Source organism: Rhea pennata, chromosome 6 (assembly GCF_028389875.1).
Source record: "Rhea pennata isolate bPtePen1 chromosome 6, bPtePen1.pri, whole genome shotgun sequence".
In the NCBI taxonomy this organism is placed as follows: Eukaryota; Metazoa; Chordata; class Aves; order Rheiformes; family Rheidae; genus Rhea; species Rhea pennata.
In genome coordinates, this window is record NC_084668.1 from 13125547 (window position 1) to 13142320 (window position 16774).

The 16774-nt window shown below is 41.1% G+C and overlaps 1 protein-coding gene across 6 annotated transcripts in view; it reads left to right on the top strand.

The window, feature by feature from the left end:
- Positions 1 to 16774, top strand: part of CLASP1 (cytoplasmic linker associated protein 1) — a 189457-nt gene that overhangs the window by 5097 nt on the left and 167586 nt on the right. For all 6 annotated transcript variants that reach the window (XM_062578537.1, XM_062578539.1, XM_062578541.1 and 3 more), the window contains exon 2: positions 7331 to 7802. In XM_062578537.1, coding sequence (XP_062434521.1) covers positions 7608 to 7802 — 195 coding nt within the window. In that variant the 5' untranslated portion in view covers positions 7331 to 7607. The remainder of the gene's footprint in view (positions 1 to 7330; positions 7803 to 16774) is intronic.

Consider the following 16774-nt stretch of genomic DNA (forward strand, 5'->3'; position numbering starts at 1 on the left):
AGCATGTGGTGGTGTGGGTATTGTCCTTTCCCCCCTGAGAAGTTGTCTTGCCTTCAGTTTCTACTGCTACTGGAGCATTGCTTTGCAGTGACTTCAAGAAAGACACTGAATTTTTTTGTGTTCTTCTCCATAAAATACAAGATTCTTGGTGTTCTCCCACTCTTTTCTCCAAGTCATGTGTACTTTTAAGAAGTGTTTTCTATCTTCAGGATCAGATAAATTAGTGATCTTAACTGTCAAGTTACTGCAGTGTGAATGGGAGTTAGCAGATTCTCATGTGCACTGTGGAACTACTTGTCCTGCTAGTGATTTGATAAGTGATGAGTGACACTACTATAATTTTTCAAAGCCTTATTATACTGCTAACCTTTTTAGACAAAGGAGGCTATAGTTGGAATTAATCTTTTCCTCCTTTTCCTGTGTTTTTCCTGCACTTGGGGTTGTAGTAGGAAGGGCACTGGGTACCTCCTCTGTTCTCCTGGAGTACAGCACCACAGCCCTTCTGGGGACCTTGCACCCTCTGCTCAGGGACCTTGCACAGCAGAGTGAGGAGGGGCTGGTGAGGGACAGGTTTGACCACAGTTTGTGGTCAGACCTACTGTAAGATGGGACAGGAGAACAAGGCTGAACACAAGATTAGTATGCTGAGCACTACTGTAAAAATGACGCAGTTTTTAACGCGTTGTACCAATACAATCTGGGTGTCTATATAGCCAGTAGTATAGAGATTGTTGAGTAGGTTCTCATGGATTTCAGAATTGGACTCTGCAGGCTCCAAGGTATGGTTAGATATGAGAATGAAAGATGGGGGAAAGGATGTTTTTGTATTTCCAAATGCAAAAGTTTTGTACTATTCACAGTGTAAACTTTCATGTGGATAGGATTTTTTTCCTCTGGTATAGTAGGCCCCTAATAAACTGCTTGTAGTACAATACCTTGGCACGATGCACTAAGAGGCCTGCAAGAGGGGATTGCACGGTGCTGTCTCTGAGCAGCTGATCTGAACAGAGCTGCTCTTAGCATTATAGGACTTAGATCTGCATCTTGGCACTCAAACTGTTAAAATGGAAGGAAACCTTGGAAGCTCATTCTAGATGTGTCCTTGATATCAGACAAAATTGAAACCGAACTGATTTCAAGTAGAGTCATATTAGGAAAGCAAAGCACATCAAAACTCATCCAATTTTCTATCCTACTCTTGAAGAGTTACTCCTGCTCTGCGAGGTAGTGCCATTTAGGGTAAGGTGTTGGGATCACAGTCAGATCTTAAACTAGCAAATAATTTCAATTTGCTACAGCCTCATTACTGTGGAGATTCTTTGAAGGTTGATGTCTCGGTGAAGTCAGTATCTGTGTGAGGTATTTGGTTACTGAGGCAGAAGAATTCCTGTTAGCTGAAGTTTCTCTTACCTAACCCAGAGTGATGCAGTGCAGCTTTCCAGGCTAGTCTCTGTCCTAGGAGGATTGTATGGGGGCTAGAAGGCCTTAGTTAAAGCACTAGAAACCTTGCAGCCATCTTCATTCTAGAAATTGCCTCAGATCTCCTCATGCCAGTAGAGCTGGGCATGAGCGTGAATTGGCTCCAGTCTGTACTTTAAAAATGAAACCTCTTAATATACTTACTCCAAGTAAGTTTGAAAAATGATTACTATTAGCAGTGTGCTAGCAAGCCTTCCGTGGTAGTTCCCTTGAAACTGCCAGCAGCTGTGGCGAGTTTAGCAAAAGCTTCCTTAGTGGAGGAGGAGGAGGAAGCCTACACTGAAGACCTAATAAAACTTCCAACAAGAAAGCTGTATCCACATGGGCGGTGCTTAATTGCACTGTGTTACCAGCAAGGCTGTCCTACCAAGTGCTTGTGGTGTGTCTGAAAGACAAAGTTACTGTGTAAGGGGAGGGGAAAGAAACTGCGTGAAGGACAGTCAGAGGCATTTAGTACACTGAGTAAAACACGGGGCCAACCCATCAGCTAAACAGTAACTTCTGTTTAGAAAAGCATGTGTAGTCTGAAATCCAAAAGACATCTTTGGGTTAAGGGAAGGTGGAAGTAGAAGGCTAACACTAATTACTCATCTAAAACATAGTGATTGAAACATTCCTGGGCATTAAAAAAACATTATCACCTACCTTATGGAGCCAGCGCAACAAGAGAGACCTCTCCTTAGTTGCTGGGTGGTAACTCCTGCCAACTGCCTTTGGCTCCCTGAAGAAGAAAGGTGCTCTACTCTTCAAATAGAACACTTGATTACTTCCCACCTCATTCTCCCCTAGGGTTTGCACAAGAAGGATTGTTTTTAAGACACAGAGACTGTCAGTACCGATGCTTTGTCCACCACTACTTACATGTCTGAGGAAGAGGAGATTTAATTGATCTCTCTGAGTGTGAGTGTTTTCATACAGACCTGATGGCAAATCCACTCTGTGTAAGGAATAGCCATAACAGCTGTGAAGTTGGGGACGGGAGGGAGAAGGAGGGGGGAAAGAGGGCGATGAGGAGGTAGAAGGCTGACAACTTCCACCCTTTGTGCAGAGACTAAGCTTTTAACTCCTTGCAGGTGGGACCTGTGTCTGTTCATTGCTGTACTTTATTTCTAGGTGCCATTGTCCTTGCACTGAACTTCTTGCATAAGGGTGTCTGGTTGGTAAACCAATAGTTTAAATACTTACACCTTCCAGTAACAGTGAACAACTGAGAGCCTGATGCTTGGTAGCTTTTATATTTGAAAAGTTGCTGTATCTTACTAGAGTGGAGGTATCCTGAGGGAGTTTTTGTTGTTGTCTTTTTTTTTCTTTCTTTTTTTTTTTTTTTTGTGGAAAGTAAAGGTTCAAGGAAGTGTCTGTCTAATGTACCTTAAACTAATTTCAGACTGAAGTTTGTGTGCAATTAGATCCTTAGAGCTATGAAAGAGGAGACTTGTTGGTACAGCTGCAATGTTGTGTTACTTATAAAACTGCTGTGCTAGAACTAACCACACACAAGATAAATATTGCACCAAAGAAGTGATGTCAAGTTTGGAAGCTATTTAAAAATCAAACTTATTGGCTGGAAGTAGGTACAAAAAGGTGGTGGGAAAGGCTCGAGACAGCAAGTCCAGCAGCATTTGCAGTTGCCTATAGTGACTGTGAGCAGCAGCAGCTTTGCAGCCTGTGCCTGCCTGCAACTCTGTCTCTGCAGCCTGTATCCTGAATAGCTGTGTTAGAGCAGCTGATTGGGGAGGCTGTGACCTGCACTGGTTTGTCTGCGAATGAAGATGATAATGAAACATAATGAAGATAATAACTAAACATGATGGGTAGAGTGGAGGAAAGCAGGGTGTAAATTTTAAAGTATGTTGGAAGAGCTCTCAAGCATAGATAAGCCCAGGACAGTGGCACTACATCTGTTCTATATGCTGCATGTTTACTTACTCAATGCAAGTGGAGGGAGAAGATGCAAAACTTCCCATAAAAATATCCTAATTGCTTAATTTACAGTTACAAAATGATGCAGACTTTCAGTTAGTCTAGGGTGAGTGAGTTCTCCTAAGCACTGAAAAAAAGAAGTTCATTGTCTTGCATACTCAGTTTAATGTTTCCACAGAATTTTAGGTAACAGGTATTTCCTCATTACTGTTTGGGTTAACTTATTCCACATGCTGAATCAGTTGCTTTGCTATGAATTGTATGAACTTTTGTGGTTTTACAGTAATTGTGTCTGGCTGCATAATTTTGGGCTGAAGAGTCTTTATTATCTTTAAGATCTATCATTTTGAGCCCTGAACTGGAATTAAGCTGAAGTGTCTTCAGTGGCTTTCTGCTGGATAGCTCTTGAAGGAAAAACCTAGGTGTGTTGCTAGCAGAAACTTTGACCAAGCACTTAGTTCTGATGGCTTAATAGTGAATGAGAACTTTATTTTTGCGGTAACAGGAGTGGCAGGGAGAATAGCTTCTCTTGTGGATTATCTTGTCTACATCTTGGCAGATGTCAAACTTAGGTTAGGACTTGATTTTCCCAGGTGGTATTTTTTCCACTTCCTCTTGTGAGGAAGAGGGGGAATTAATAGGCTTCCTAACATGTGTGGAAATGCTTTTTAAAGAACTAACAAACAAAAAGCCCCCAAACCTCAGAAAAAACATAGAGGTGATGTCACTTAAACACCTGTTGGCTGGTAGATATAAGCCAGCCTTGAGCTTTCCTCTTAGCTTATTACTTTTACCCTCCACAGGATTCGAAGGTATTTATGGCTCTTCTCCCATGCATGTGTTTGAAGGTGGTGCCATATACTGTGTAATGGATCTTCTTTAGACTTCGGTCCACAAACTTATGACACAAATCTTTTCTTCTGCAGAGCAACACAGTTGTTTTTATGCTTTATTTTTGCAAAATGTTTAACAAAAACAAGAGGAGCTCCTACAAAAATCTGTTTAAATTTGCTTAAAAGTTTACTTGTATGCAGAGTCTTATAAACTTTTAAATAAAAACCACATAGAAGAAAGAGCAGAAAATCTGAACTTGCTGTTCTCATGACAGTGTGGCCAGCTAATGCTTTCTTGGATGTGTTGGGACTTGTCTGTATGTGAATTTAATCAGAAATGGCTATTCTGTGCTAATAACATTCACACCCTTCTAGAATCTGAATTAATTTTCAAGTTTAAGCAAGTTCAATGTTTCTATTTTAAAAGCACTTAAGAAACTTTTTTTCACCGTGTTCTACTGAATTTTAACACAGTGAAATCCTCTTTTGCACACATGCCGTATCTGGTGTCCAGAAACAAACCACAGCAGTAACTTCCATGATTCCAGCTAGAGCTTGGTGTAACAGATAAGCATCACCTATCTGTATGCCTTTACCAGTAATTGTCTACTAGCTAGGTATCTAGTGAAATCATGCCTTGCTCTTTGAAAATCCTCCTGTTACATGAGGAAGAGTATTACATACTGCCTCTACGCACCCAGCAGGAGTGCCTTCAGCAAGGAGCAGGAGAATCAGCCCATGCTAGAGGGCAGGGGATGGGCCAATATTATGTAAAAGTATTCAGAGCCATGCAGTGAGCTTGTTTGAGGAATTTTTTTTTTTTTTTTTTTTTTTTTTTTGGCTAGGTCGATTTCAACCTGTGTGTGCTGCTTCAGAGTGAGAAGGCTCTGCTTTCTGAGGTAATGCTTAAATGGGAAACTAGCTTTAGTAATAAGAGAAGGTCTGGCTGTTCTTTAGTTTGGAATCAGGGTCTTTTTTTAAAGGAAAAACTGTTCCAGTTCTCAGAGCATTGATCCCTATCGCAGAATCTGAGGTGCAATTGGAATCTGAAGTCAAGTTGGTCTTAAAGCTGCAATCTTACTTACAGCCTGACAGTAATAAGAGTTCAGTGGCGGAAGACATGACTGTCTGCATTTCCCAGTTAATAGGTAGATAAATAGCTCTGCCAAAATGGTGAGTTCAGTATACTCTTGAGACCGTTCAGACTGGGGTAGCAGTCACAAGTGGTAAGCTGTCGCAGCACTGATTTAAAGCCCTAGATGCTGTGTGTGCAGTTGCAGGTGCTGCTCTGGAGAGTCAGATTTTACTAGTGAGAAGGGAATTTAGTCCAGAGGCCAAAACAGCCCTTCCTGTTAGTGGTAGGATTTGCTAGAAACTTGGTTGAGATGAGATGCCTGGATGTACAGAACCAGTTTTGACTGCTGTCACTCAGGGGAGAGTTGATCTGACTGCCTGAACAGAGGATCTGCTCCCCTGTGATTCCTCCTGCCTGATGAATAAGCAGCACATCACGCCCCAGGCAGCTGGGAAATGACTGGTTGTGGTTGGTGGGTTAAGGAAAGCCCTGGGCCAAAAGCTGCTGTGCTCTAGGTGCTGTGCTCTAGGTGCTCTTCTTAGGGTGGTGGTGTGTGTAGGGTGTGTGTGTGTGTGCACACTTTTTATTATTATTAAAGTAGGATGTGGCAGTTTGTAAGTATGACCAGGAAGGATGGAGATGAGATAATAAACTAAAAGTCTGCTGTAAGGTACGCTTTCATTTTCAGGCTAGGACTTTGTGCATCTCGTCTGCTAGCAGATCCGCTGTGCTCTTTATTAAATAAGTCTTTTGTGGAAGCCTTATTTGCTCAAACAGAAGGTATATAGATTTGCTGCCCCAGTGCTTCCAATTAGTGAACTTGTGCCTCTAGCTTCCTTCTAGTTGTTTATTGAACTGAATGTCTGCTCCACAGTCCCTTTCCTTGTACGGAGCTTGACCTGCTTTCCTTGCTCTGATGGAGAAAGTAGGGCAGACTTCTAACTTTGGATATTATTAGACAGGGGGGAAAAAAAGAGATTCTGGATTTTTATCATCCCCTCCTAGAAGAGCTGACCTGTGAAGGAGTGCTTCAGGAAGTAGCTAGTGATGACAGGATCCTTGGTAAGCTGGAGGCTGGAGTACTGGCTGGGAGGTCTGGTCCCTGGCTGCTTGTAAGGATTCATCTGGCTGCAGATCAGGAGGGACAAAGAAAGGCTGCAGCTGCCTGTGAAGCAGAACTTGCAACTGGTAGCATTGGCCCAGAAGATCCCTAATGCGGTTCATGTATTACAGAGCAGGAGAGCCTCTAGGGCTGGGGAATATAACCAAACCTCAGGCAAAAACGTGGTTTTTTTTATGTAAGCAAAAAGCTTCATGTGCAGATGCTGCTGCCTCTGAGTGGCAGCAAGGTTTAGCTCTGCGTTTCTTTTGTATGGCTTAGGTTCTTGAGGGATCACAGGCACTGTTGGTGGAACTGCATTTTCAATATTATGTTAGGAAAAGACCAATGCTGTTTCCTCAGTCTGTGTAGCTGTGATATAGCAGGATTCAACCTGAAAACAGCTTGAGCACTTTGTATTGGAAAACTGCTCATTTTATATTACTGGCTACCATTGTTAGACCTGTATTTTAGAGCTGTGTCTTATAGGCCAGCTGATGGTGCTGATTGCCGAAGACTTAACAGTCAAAACAGGATCTAGACCTCTTTCTCTGTTCAGTTCTTGAAACATACATTTTCGTGGTGAAAGAATTGGCATAAGAATTTTGTCTCTATCTTTGTGGGTGGATGGTGATGCTAGTAGTTGCAAGAATATTGTTCATTAATCAGCTCTTATTTAAGTGCCAGATTCACTGTGTCTTGTGAAAACTACCTCTAAGGAGCTGATGGGTAGCTGCTGCTGTAAAGAATAACCAAAGGTTTTTGTCTTGACCTATCTTGTATGATCCCTTAAAATAGAACAATGCTGCTCAATCCAGCTTATCACAGCTTTGCAGCTGTATATGAATAACCTATTTTGTGACATGCTTTTTTTCCTTCATTCTTAATTTAACCTATAATACTGTTCTCTTTCATTTCTTTCAGAATGGACTGCTGAATTGGGAATTATTACAGACCCAACAGTACAGCACTGCTTGCTACTTCATCTATTGCTAGTTATTTAAATTGGACTTTTAATATCCTGCCAGCTGCTCTTCATACACACATGGTGCATTGTTGCCATTCTCAGAATTGCGTCTTTGAAACCCAGACCCTCAGTAACCTTCATCGAACAAAGAGGCGACCTCCTGCACGTTGTAGAGGGATTTTTTGAACCTGCTGCCCTCTAGCTTTCTTGCTGGTGCTGTATTTTTAAGACACTATGGAGCCCAGTATGGAGTATTGCTTAGCGCAGGTGCTGCAGAAAGATGTTGGAAAAAGACTTCAAGTTGGCCAGGAGCTGATAGATTACTTCTCAGATAAACAGAAGTCGGCTGATCTTGAACATGATCAGACTATGCTGGATAAAATGGTTGATGGACTGGCCACTTCTTGGGTGAATTCCAGCAACTATAAGGTAAGATTTTACAGGTGGAATGTGGTTAGTTAGATGTTTCATTGTCAAGTTATACTTGATATAAGTGAAAGTTATATGGTAGACTTCCTAACATACGGTTCTGTAAAATGATAATCATGCTGAATTATTGTATCCCGTTTCTTGGTAAATAGTTGATAGCTGATGTGATATTGAGGACTCATGGTGGTAAGACTTTAGCAAGTGAAAGTTTAGTAAATGGATTCATATTTAGTATTCAGGCTTTTGGTATCCAGGTTTTTTTGTATACCTTGTTTGCCAGTGTGTAACTTTGATCATCCCAGTAGTTGGCAAGGTTGATGAAATTTTATGTTAAGAAAGAAGAAAGGAGGAGACTTCTAAAGCTGCAGAAAATGTATGTTCACATACTTGCACATATACACACTGCCCGTATCTTTTCACAGTCACTGATTCTCGCTAGTTTTTATCTAAATTCAATTAAAGTACAGTTCATTATTCTGTTACAATTAGCTCAAGAAAGCTAATCAGCATGTGTCTTCTGTTGAATTGATGATCTTGCATCAACAGCGATAAGGAGTGAGACAAGGAACTCAACTGCCTTGTTATCCCTACAGTGTTTTTTTTCCATTTCCCTACACTACTTCATGAAGAAGTCCTACTATTCATGTGTACTCTGGTTTCTGCACTGGAGACTGTTTCTCAGGTGTAGTTTGGAAAAATGCCTGTACTTGTCCTTTCCTGAGGCACATTAACAAAGCAGACAGGGTACCTAAGATGCTGCTATAGGGAGAACTAGGGGATTTTGTTACTTTCTTATGAATCTGGAAAAATCTCTGAGGGTAAAACTTCTTACAGACCTAAGCCTGAAGCTAATTAACTGTATGTTGTGCTGTGGAGTACAACTATTAACTGCAGTTGTTCCCTGTGGAAGTGAAGGAGAGACTAGCATATAGGTTGCTTGTGATTTGGAGCTGAACATTCTCAGATTCAATCAAAATTTCAATTAAAAATATAACAAGTGAAATAAGAATGCAGTATATTGGTTCATGTGTTCTCTGCAGGTGTACTTGCTGTTTGTTTTTATCAACAAGCAACTGCAGTGGAAGCTTTGGCATACAGGAACCAAAAAAGAAAAGCTAGTATAAGTTTGATGGAGGGCTGTTCTAGCTCAGCCCATAAAGAAATCTTTAGTTTGCTGTCGGTATCAAACACTGTGTAATTTCATGAGAGTATAGGATGTTACTATTACCCATCTTCTTCCTCACTGGCTTTGTCTTACCTTTCTGCTGAGAATTATAGAAGTCTAACACAAGCACAATAGACTTGAAATTGTCACAGAATCTACTGTTCGCGTATATTTTATGAACTGATATGGATTACAGAACTATGCAGTACTTTACAAAGAAAATGTGATCCTTTTGAGGATAACTTGTTCTCCCTCCACTCCGCTTCCCAGTCTGTCTGAAATATATACTCTCCAAAGTCCAGTGTAGTATTCATTACCTGGTAACAAACTGGTGCAGCTTCTGTGTTGGCTTGATTCCACTTCTGAGTTCATGCTGCTCACTGAACTGATTGTTCATTAGTGTGCATATTCTACAGGTAACATTTGCTGCATTTAATAAGTTAACTTCTAATGCGCATAACAGGCCTTTCTCGAGATGTGTACAGAGAGTGTTTTGTTCAGTGAGTGAATAAAGTAGAGGGTATGAAACCTTTGAGTGAGACAGGCAGACCACCTGGATTTTGCTGATGCAGTAACCTTGCTTCAGTATCAGACCAAGACTTAGTGCATTGTCATATACCAATCTCCATTTTGTTTTAATGCCTGCATCTGTTAGTCACCTTTCTTCTTGACTGCTTGTGGAGGAGTTGTAGAAACTCAGCTGTGCCTAGTGTTAGTGGGAATAGGGTTGCTGATGTGATCTGATCCAGTTCATGAATTAGTGTAACAACCTCTAAGAGTGAAAGACCAAACATCACTGTGCTAGAATAGACATCTGGAGAGCTAAAATGCATTTTTTTGGTCACAGCTGAAAAAGCCATTGTATTTGCAGCCTGTGTCTACTCAAGTCATTCTCTTGGTCTGAAAAAAAAATACCAATTTAAAACAAAGGTTGAGACCATCTGACAGATTTGAAATTTCTTAACATTTCAGTGATAAAAGATGCTCTCTCAAGCTAAGGTTGGGTTTGGATAACAGACCTAGCTTGGAAGAGGAATCAGTTGATTCATGGCATCTGCCTCTCTGTCTGGGACTGTTCTAACTGAACAACTGTGCTTGTTATCACTGGGGAAGCATCAACCAGTCAAAGAGAAGTGACTTTTGTGGCAGTTCTGTTCAGAGTTTGGACTAAGGGAGCCCCGAATGATGATGAAAGTCCTAAGCTTTACAAGGAGGGCTCAGGCTGTCTCCCTCACTGGTGTACAAGTTTGAGCTGTGTAAGTTGTGACCATGATTGACGGTTTTTTGTTTTGTATTTTTTTGGTATACTGATTTTATTTTAACCTGATGCTATTTTGTGAAATCCTTAACCTCAGCACTAGGAGGGAGATGGTGTCATCTTCTGTTTTGAGTTATGCAGCAAAAGGCAGTGATGGAGGGGGAAGAGATGCTCCTCTTCTCTTGGGGCTATCAAAATCTAAAAGCATCACACATAAAACAGGAGAGGGGGACCCCAAGATGCTTCTAAAGGCATTGAACTCTCAAATGGACACCTTAACACTCTTCTGTCAAGCCGCTGTGTGACCTGATCACTTGTCCTTGCTTTGTAGCAGATGGCTGCCTGAGGTGCAGATGTCAGATAATCCAAGATACTTTTCAAGTAAAGGAAGCTTGAGGGATGTTATGTGAAGGAAGGCACTAAGGTCCTGTGCAAGACCCTTTGCCTCTTATCTGTGCTTCTCAGGAGCACACTTGAACTGCACCTAATAGGCACAACCTGGTCTATATTTTCCCAGTAATGCCAGTAGGTAGCCAGAGGATGGAAGAGTAGTGAAAAGATGGCTTTTCTTTGGGGACTTTTATGTTCCTTGGAGCTCAGGGACCTGCAGCAGGGAGTCCAAGTTTGCTAGGAGTTGGGAAATCTACTAGAGCGATTGGGGTGGAGAACTGACTGCAAGACACTACTGATCAAAAGATAAAATTCTCCCCTCTCCCTACTCTCTCCCCCCTGCTCTTGTTTGCTTGGTGGGTGCTATTACAGGGTGGTGGTTCTCTTGCACTCCATATTCTTCTCTACTAATCAAAAAGATTTTTGCAGAGCTTAGAAACTCCCAACGTTGACAAAGGCCTGCACTGAACTGTCAGTCTGGACGTGCAGCAAACCTGTGCAGTGATGTACAGGGCTTCGGCACGTCCTCTTGGCTTCACAGTCTGAAGCAGGGGAAGAGAGCTGAAATCATCAGAAATATCCTAGTGAACCATCTCACTTTGAGCTACTTCTAGCAGTTATTAACTAGACAGAATCTTCTTACTCATCTGTGATTAATATGATTTTCTCTAGACCCAGGCTATGATGTGCCATTGAAGTTTCACATTAAGGTGTATAAGTGTTCAGGTATATATCAAGGATCTTAAGGTGGTCTTTTAACAGCATGATATTCCTAGGGGCATATTGAGGATGGTTGGCTTTTGCCTGCTGCTCCCTAAGAGGGGCGAGCACTGTACCATCCAGCAGTGGGAAATGAGGAATCTTGTGCCTTTCCTTTTTCTGCAAGGTGTAACCTGTGCTGGCAGAGTTAAATTTTACTTTTTTTTTTTTTTTTTTTTTTTTTTTGGTATTGCTGTGTGGTTTTTTGATGGTTTTTTTTTCTTTCTTTTTTTTTTTCACTTGCAAAGGCCTCCTCACTGTACAAGTAAAGCTGTGCTGGTAGACCCAGTCCCTCGGGTGTGAGCTGTGCCGGGTTGTGTATCTGGGACCTGACGTTGATTTGTGTTTATGCGTGCAGGACTCTTGACTTGGTTATTTTAGCTCCTAATTGATATTGTTACTTACAGGGGCATCACACTCTTTAAAACAAAGTATGTGGTGAAATATTAATAAGGAAAATTCATTTCTGCTGACAAAAATGCTAATTTTGTTAAGGAAAGCAGCCTTGCGCTCTCATCTATGTCTGAATCTTTAGCATTACAAGAGCTTGCTTCAGTGAGCTGAAGAAAAATAAAACTTATGTACATAAATTAGTTTTTTTAAACTGTGCTGTGAATAATATTTGGCTTCTCTAATTGAGGAGTAGAACAGATGGTACAGGCTTAGTTTAAAGTGGTGTCCATTAGAGACACTTAAACTGATGAATGGTTGTTCACTATAAGCATACATTGTTCCCTATATCATGTTTATTTCGGTTGAAATTCAGTAGAAGAAATTCTGATTTAAGAAATAATTATCAGGCATGGTTATGGGTTGATAGGAGAATTTGGTAAGTGTTTTGAGTATTTAGTGCACAGGGAAAAAAGTTTTTGGGGAGGGGAGGGAAGGCAGATTGTAAAGGATTTTCAAACAGCTGTTGCTGTTAACTGGTGAGTTTTAGGATGCTGATGGATACATGAAGATCAGCAATATATACATTTATTCAGCAATTTCACCCCTGAAAATGTCATTATGTGAAGCTATGCAATTGCTAGTAAGAATGAAGATAAGTTAAAATTACTTTGATGTCCAGGAGACTTGAGAACCAAAAATGGCCTCTGACTCCTCTTGTTGCCTAATTAGAAGGGGCAAAAGATTCAACAGACTTGAATTGCATTTGCGGTTTCATGTGCGGTCCTTGTCTTTATGCTGTGGTGCTGGCGTGCTCCTAATCCATGGGTTTTCCTACCCTAAACTGTGAAAGAGCTTTGGCTCCAAGATACCCAGTTTCCTGCAGGCACTGAAATGGTTAATTCCCAGCATACTCCCAGTCCAGCTAGTCAGTCAGTTTTTCTCTGGCTCACTTCTCTGTGGTTCTGGTAGGCGAACCTGCCTTTCCAGTGCTTACCCCTGGGTATGGTAGTTTGATCTGGCTATGGTGCGGCTCTCACCAGTTTGGTGGCAGCCATAGGGAGAGTGCCATAGAGACAGGTGTGGAATAGAGCTGCAGAGGCTGGGCTAATCTGATTTTAGTGTTAGCTTCAGTTCTTCGTTTTCAAGACAGGAAAAAAACAAAAAACACTGCTGTAGCAAGTTAGCATTTAGGCTTTTCCTGCGGGCTTTTCTTAATGCTTACCAGGTAACAATGGCTCTCACAAGAAGGGTTCTCCTTTCCTGACTGGGCTGGGGAGACTGGAATGGAGTAGTAATACTTCTTAGATGTCTGGTATGTGATGTGGATGTGCTACTGATTGCATTAAAAAGAGAAAGCTTGTGAGTCTTGAGTGTACCAGACAACAGTATCTTTCAGCTGTTTACCAAGGTATTACGAAATCAAGTATTAGTAGTGAGAGGCCACAGAATCTCAAGGAAGAGAAGTGGTGACCCGGTGTTTAAATAAGTAGGGTGAAAGTCTATTTCCATAGTGGTACACACAACTTGACAGACTGGGTCAGGCCAAAGGTCTGTCTAGCTCAGTATCCCATCTCTGACAGTGGCAAATAGTAGATGATCAAGGAGGAGTAGAAAAGTAGAATACAGAGCAAGTGTCTCCCTTGCGTATCCTTCCCTCTTATAGAGATTTGAGCCCATGATTCTGCTTTCTGTCTGAATTTATATCATCTTCCTGTAGATTTCTAGTGCTGATGCGTGTTCAGTGTCACCAGATTGTCTATGGCTTGTGCCTCTGTGGAACCTGGGGGCCACGTAGCTGGTTTCTGCTGGTGCCTGGTGTTGTGGCCACCTCTGCGTTGGTGAGGCCGGCTAGGCTCTTGGGTGGGACTAAAAGTCTGGTCAACACAAAACAGGCTGAGCCAGCTTGGGGCTTTATCAACATCTAGGTTACTAAATTGAGAGGATAAAGCTATTCCTTTAATGCTGGTGTAGTGTTTCAGTTGTGGCACTTCAGTGCTTGTCAGTAGGGTTTTTTTGGAGGTGCATTTTGGGACTAACATGCTTTGCTATCTCTTGGGAAACCTTGTGTGTACTAGCTGACTGCAGGCTTTTTGATTCTCACAGCTGGAGCATCTGTGGAAAGGGTAGATTATTGGGGATTTATTTCCTTGGAGAGAAGGGTGTGCTAATGCTATTGTATAAGGCTTTATTGGGCACTCCTCTAGAATGTGTTTTCACTTCTAGTTGCCCATGTCCAAGAAATAGTAATTCAAGCTGGAACAGGTGCAGGGAAGGGCTAGTGTGGTGTTCAGTGAGTTTGAAAGCCTGGCTGACCAAAGGAGACTAAACATTTGACTTTAGTTTGCGAGATGAAGGCTGAGAGGGAACACGACTGCCATCTAAAAATACATCAGGGAGGAGGAACAACTCTTCAGAGCTGAAGGGCAAGTTTGACACAAGAACAAATGGGTATAAACTGGCTATGAATAAATTTGGACTGGACATTGAGTTTCCTATTGCAAGAACATTGAGGGACTGGAAACCTCTTAAATAGGGGAAATATGGACAAGAAATCTATCTGTTTTTTGGACAGATTCTGTAAAGTGGTATACAAGATAGAACAGGATGATCTATGGTGACAGGGAAAATCAATTTCAGGCGTTTTTTCCCCCTCTGGTAGAACAGATATAATACTTTGCCTGAAACTACTCCGATGCTTTGAATAAACATGACTATTTTAAAATACTTCTTTTTGGTCTTTAAAAATCCCAGAGTGACTTACAAAGATGTTTCATGCTACGCCTGAAAACCATTTGCGTGTTACTGCAGTGTATTTATCTCTGGAGTAGAATTAGTAGAAATTAGAATTACTTTCTCTGGAGTAGAAATCTACTAGTAATTAGTAGAATTACTCTCTAGTAGTAGAGTTAGAGAGTAACTCAGGCGGTTACTCATATGCCTGAGTGATCCAACTACTCTTGTGCTTAGTAGGTAGCAGAGTGAAGGAGGGAGAATCTTCTTCTGGCACTGTACCTTCTAGCTGAGGATCAGTACTTGAACTGGAGATTAGTTGCAGTGTCTGGGCTTGTGGATGTCTCTTTTTTTTTTTTTTTTTTTTGGTGAACTTGGTATGTGGTTTGCTAGGAATAGAGAATCTAGCGTGACTCTGTGGAATTCTCTCTTGATGCTGAAAGAAACACTCATCTGCCCCTATAGTCCTCTCACCCGCACCAGCTTTACCTGCCTCTTCATTTCTCTAGGCTAAAAGCATACATGCTTTTCCATGCCTTCTCTTTGTGGGATACTCTTGAAAGCCATTCTTGTCTCTCTCTTTGAACTTCAGCGTGGAAAATCACCTAGGGAGAGTCCCATAGACAGTGGGATCTGGTTAGTTGCCTTTGTCTAGTTTTAATTAGGTCATTTTGTTATAAGCAGAAGAGTTTTATGAAGCCTAATTTCCTTTGGCCTTTTCTATGTAGATTTGCTAGTATCTAATGTTGTGGTTTTCCTCAAACTGAAGTGTTTTCTCTTAATGGAACCTCTTCTCTTGGTTACTAATATTTGTAAGAGCATAATACCTTGGAGATCACTATTTTGTCGATCACATTTGATTGAAATTGGCCAAAAAAGTCAGATACTACAGGGAGAGGAAGGGATATATGACTGATGGTTATCACAATGATATAAACATCTTAAAAGTCAAAAGTGAAAACTACCTGATATGCAGTAACAAAAATACATGCATTTCTTTCACCCTGGCATATCTCTTGTTAGCTGCATTTAATACTAAAAAATGTTAGAAGATATTAGTTTTTAGTGGACTAATCCACTAAACTAGGCTGTTTGGTGTAGGAATACTTTTTATTTTAATGTGAGGTTCTGGGTCTTTGGGAACCCTCCTTTGGTAGGAACAGTTAGACTGTAAGCTCAGGTTTGCTGCATAGTAGGAAAATCAGTTCAAAGGATCATAGGAAAATTCAGGTTGCAGAGGGGCTCAGGAGATAATCTAGTTGCATCTGCCTTATCTCTATGTTCAGCCAAAGCTCTGAAACTTACTACTTATTTTTTCTAACAAAATTGCAACATAAGCAATGGCAACATAAGTGGTCAGTGTCACAATGTCAGAGGTGCCAATATGAAACAGTTACCCTATAGGTACCCTTAGGATGCCTGTGACTTCAAAATAGTAAGGATTTAGATTCATCTTAAAAGTGCATAAGCTAACTCTAAGATGAGCCATCTAAAGTACTTGTGACAATCTAGCTGAGGCTCAGCACAGTCTGATTTGTCTGTTGCTTGATTTGCTCAGAGTTCCAGGTTTCTGATAGCTGTGCTGGTACGTGCACGTGGGATAGTTCATGTAAAGTTAACGCAGATTCTTGTATCCCATGTACTGTCTGCTCTTTGGATGTATCTTTAAATGTAGGGAAGATGTGGAACGCATTGGAGTCTTGCAGTCTCTTGCTTTCTGTGAGTGGACATTACCTCCCACAAACTGTTCATTGCTTTCTTCCTAGATCAGATCTCTTTAACTAGACAAAACCTGCTATGTTCCTCATTTGGTATTGCTTTTGTGCCAGATATGAAACTTTAAAACAAAGTAGCATTTGAGTATTCAAATGTTAGAGCAAAGAGTCTCAGTTATCAGACCGTGGAAGGCAAGATAATTTTTTTTACAGCATGGCTGGGAGTTTAGCCAGAGGAAAGAATGTGTAGGATTGGGCCCTGAATTAAATGAGAGAAAATTTTCATGCTTAGTAATGCCTTTTCATCTTCAAAAGTAGCTTTTTTGAGATAGTTTTGTTAAACTAATGGAAAATAAGGTGGTAGTGTTCCTTCCATTCCTGTTTTGTGGATATCTCTACTCAGCCTGGGAGAACATACATACAAGTAGAGCAGGATCTCTTCTGGGGAACAGAAGTATTGTTAGGTTTACTGTAGTGTTGCTACCCTGTAAAGGAAAGAGCATTAGTGCCTGTATTGTAAATGTTTGAGAACCTAATAACAGTGACTGGAAAACCTAAAGTT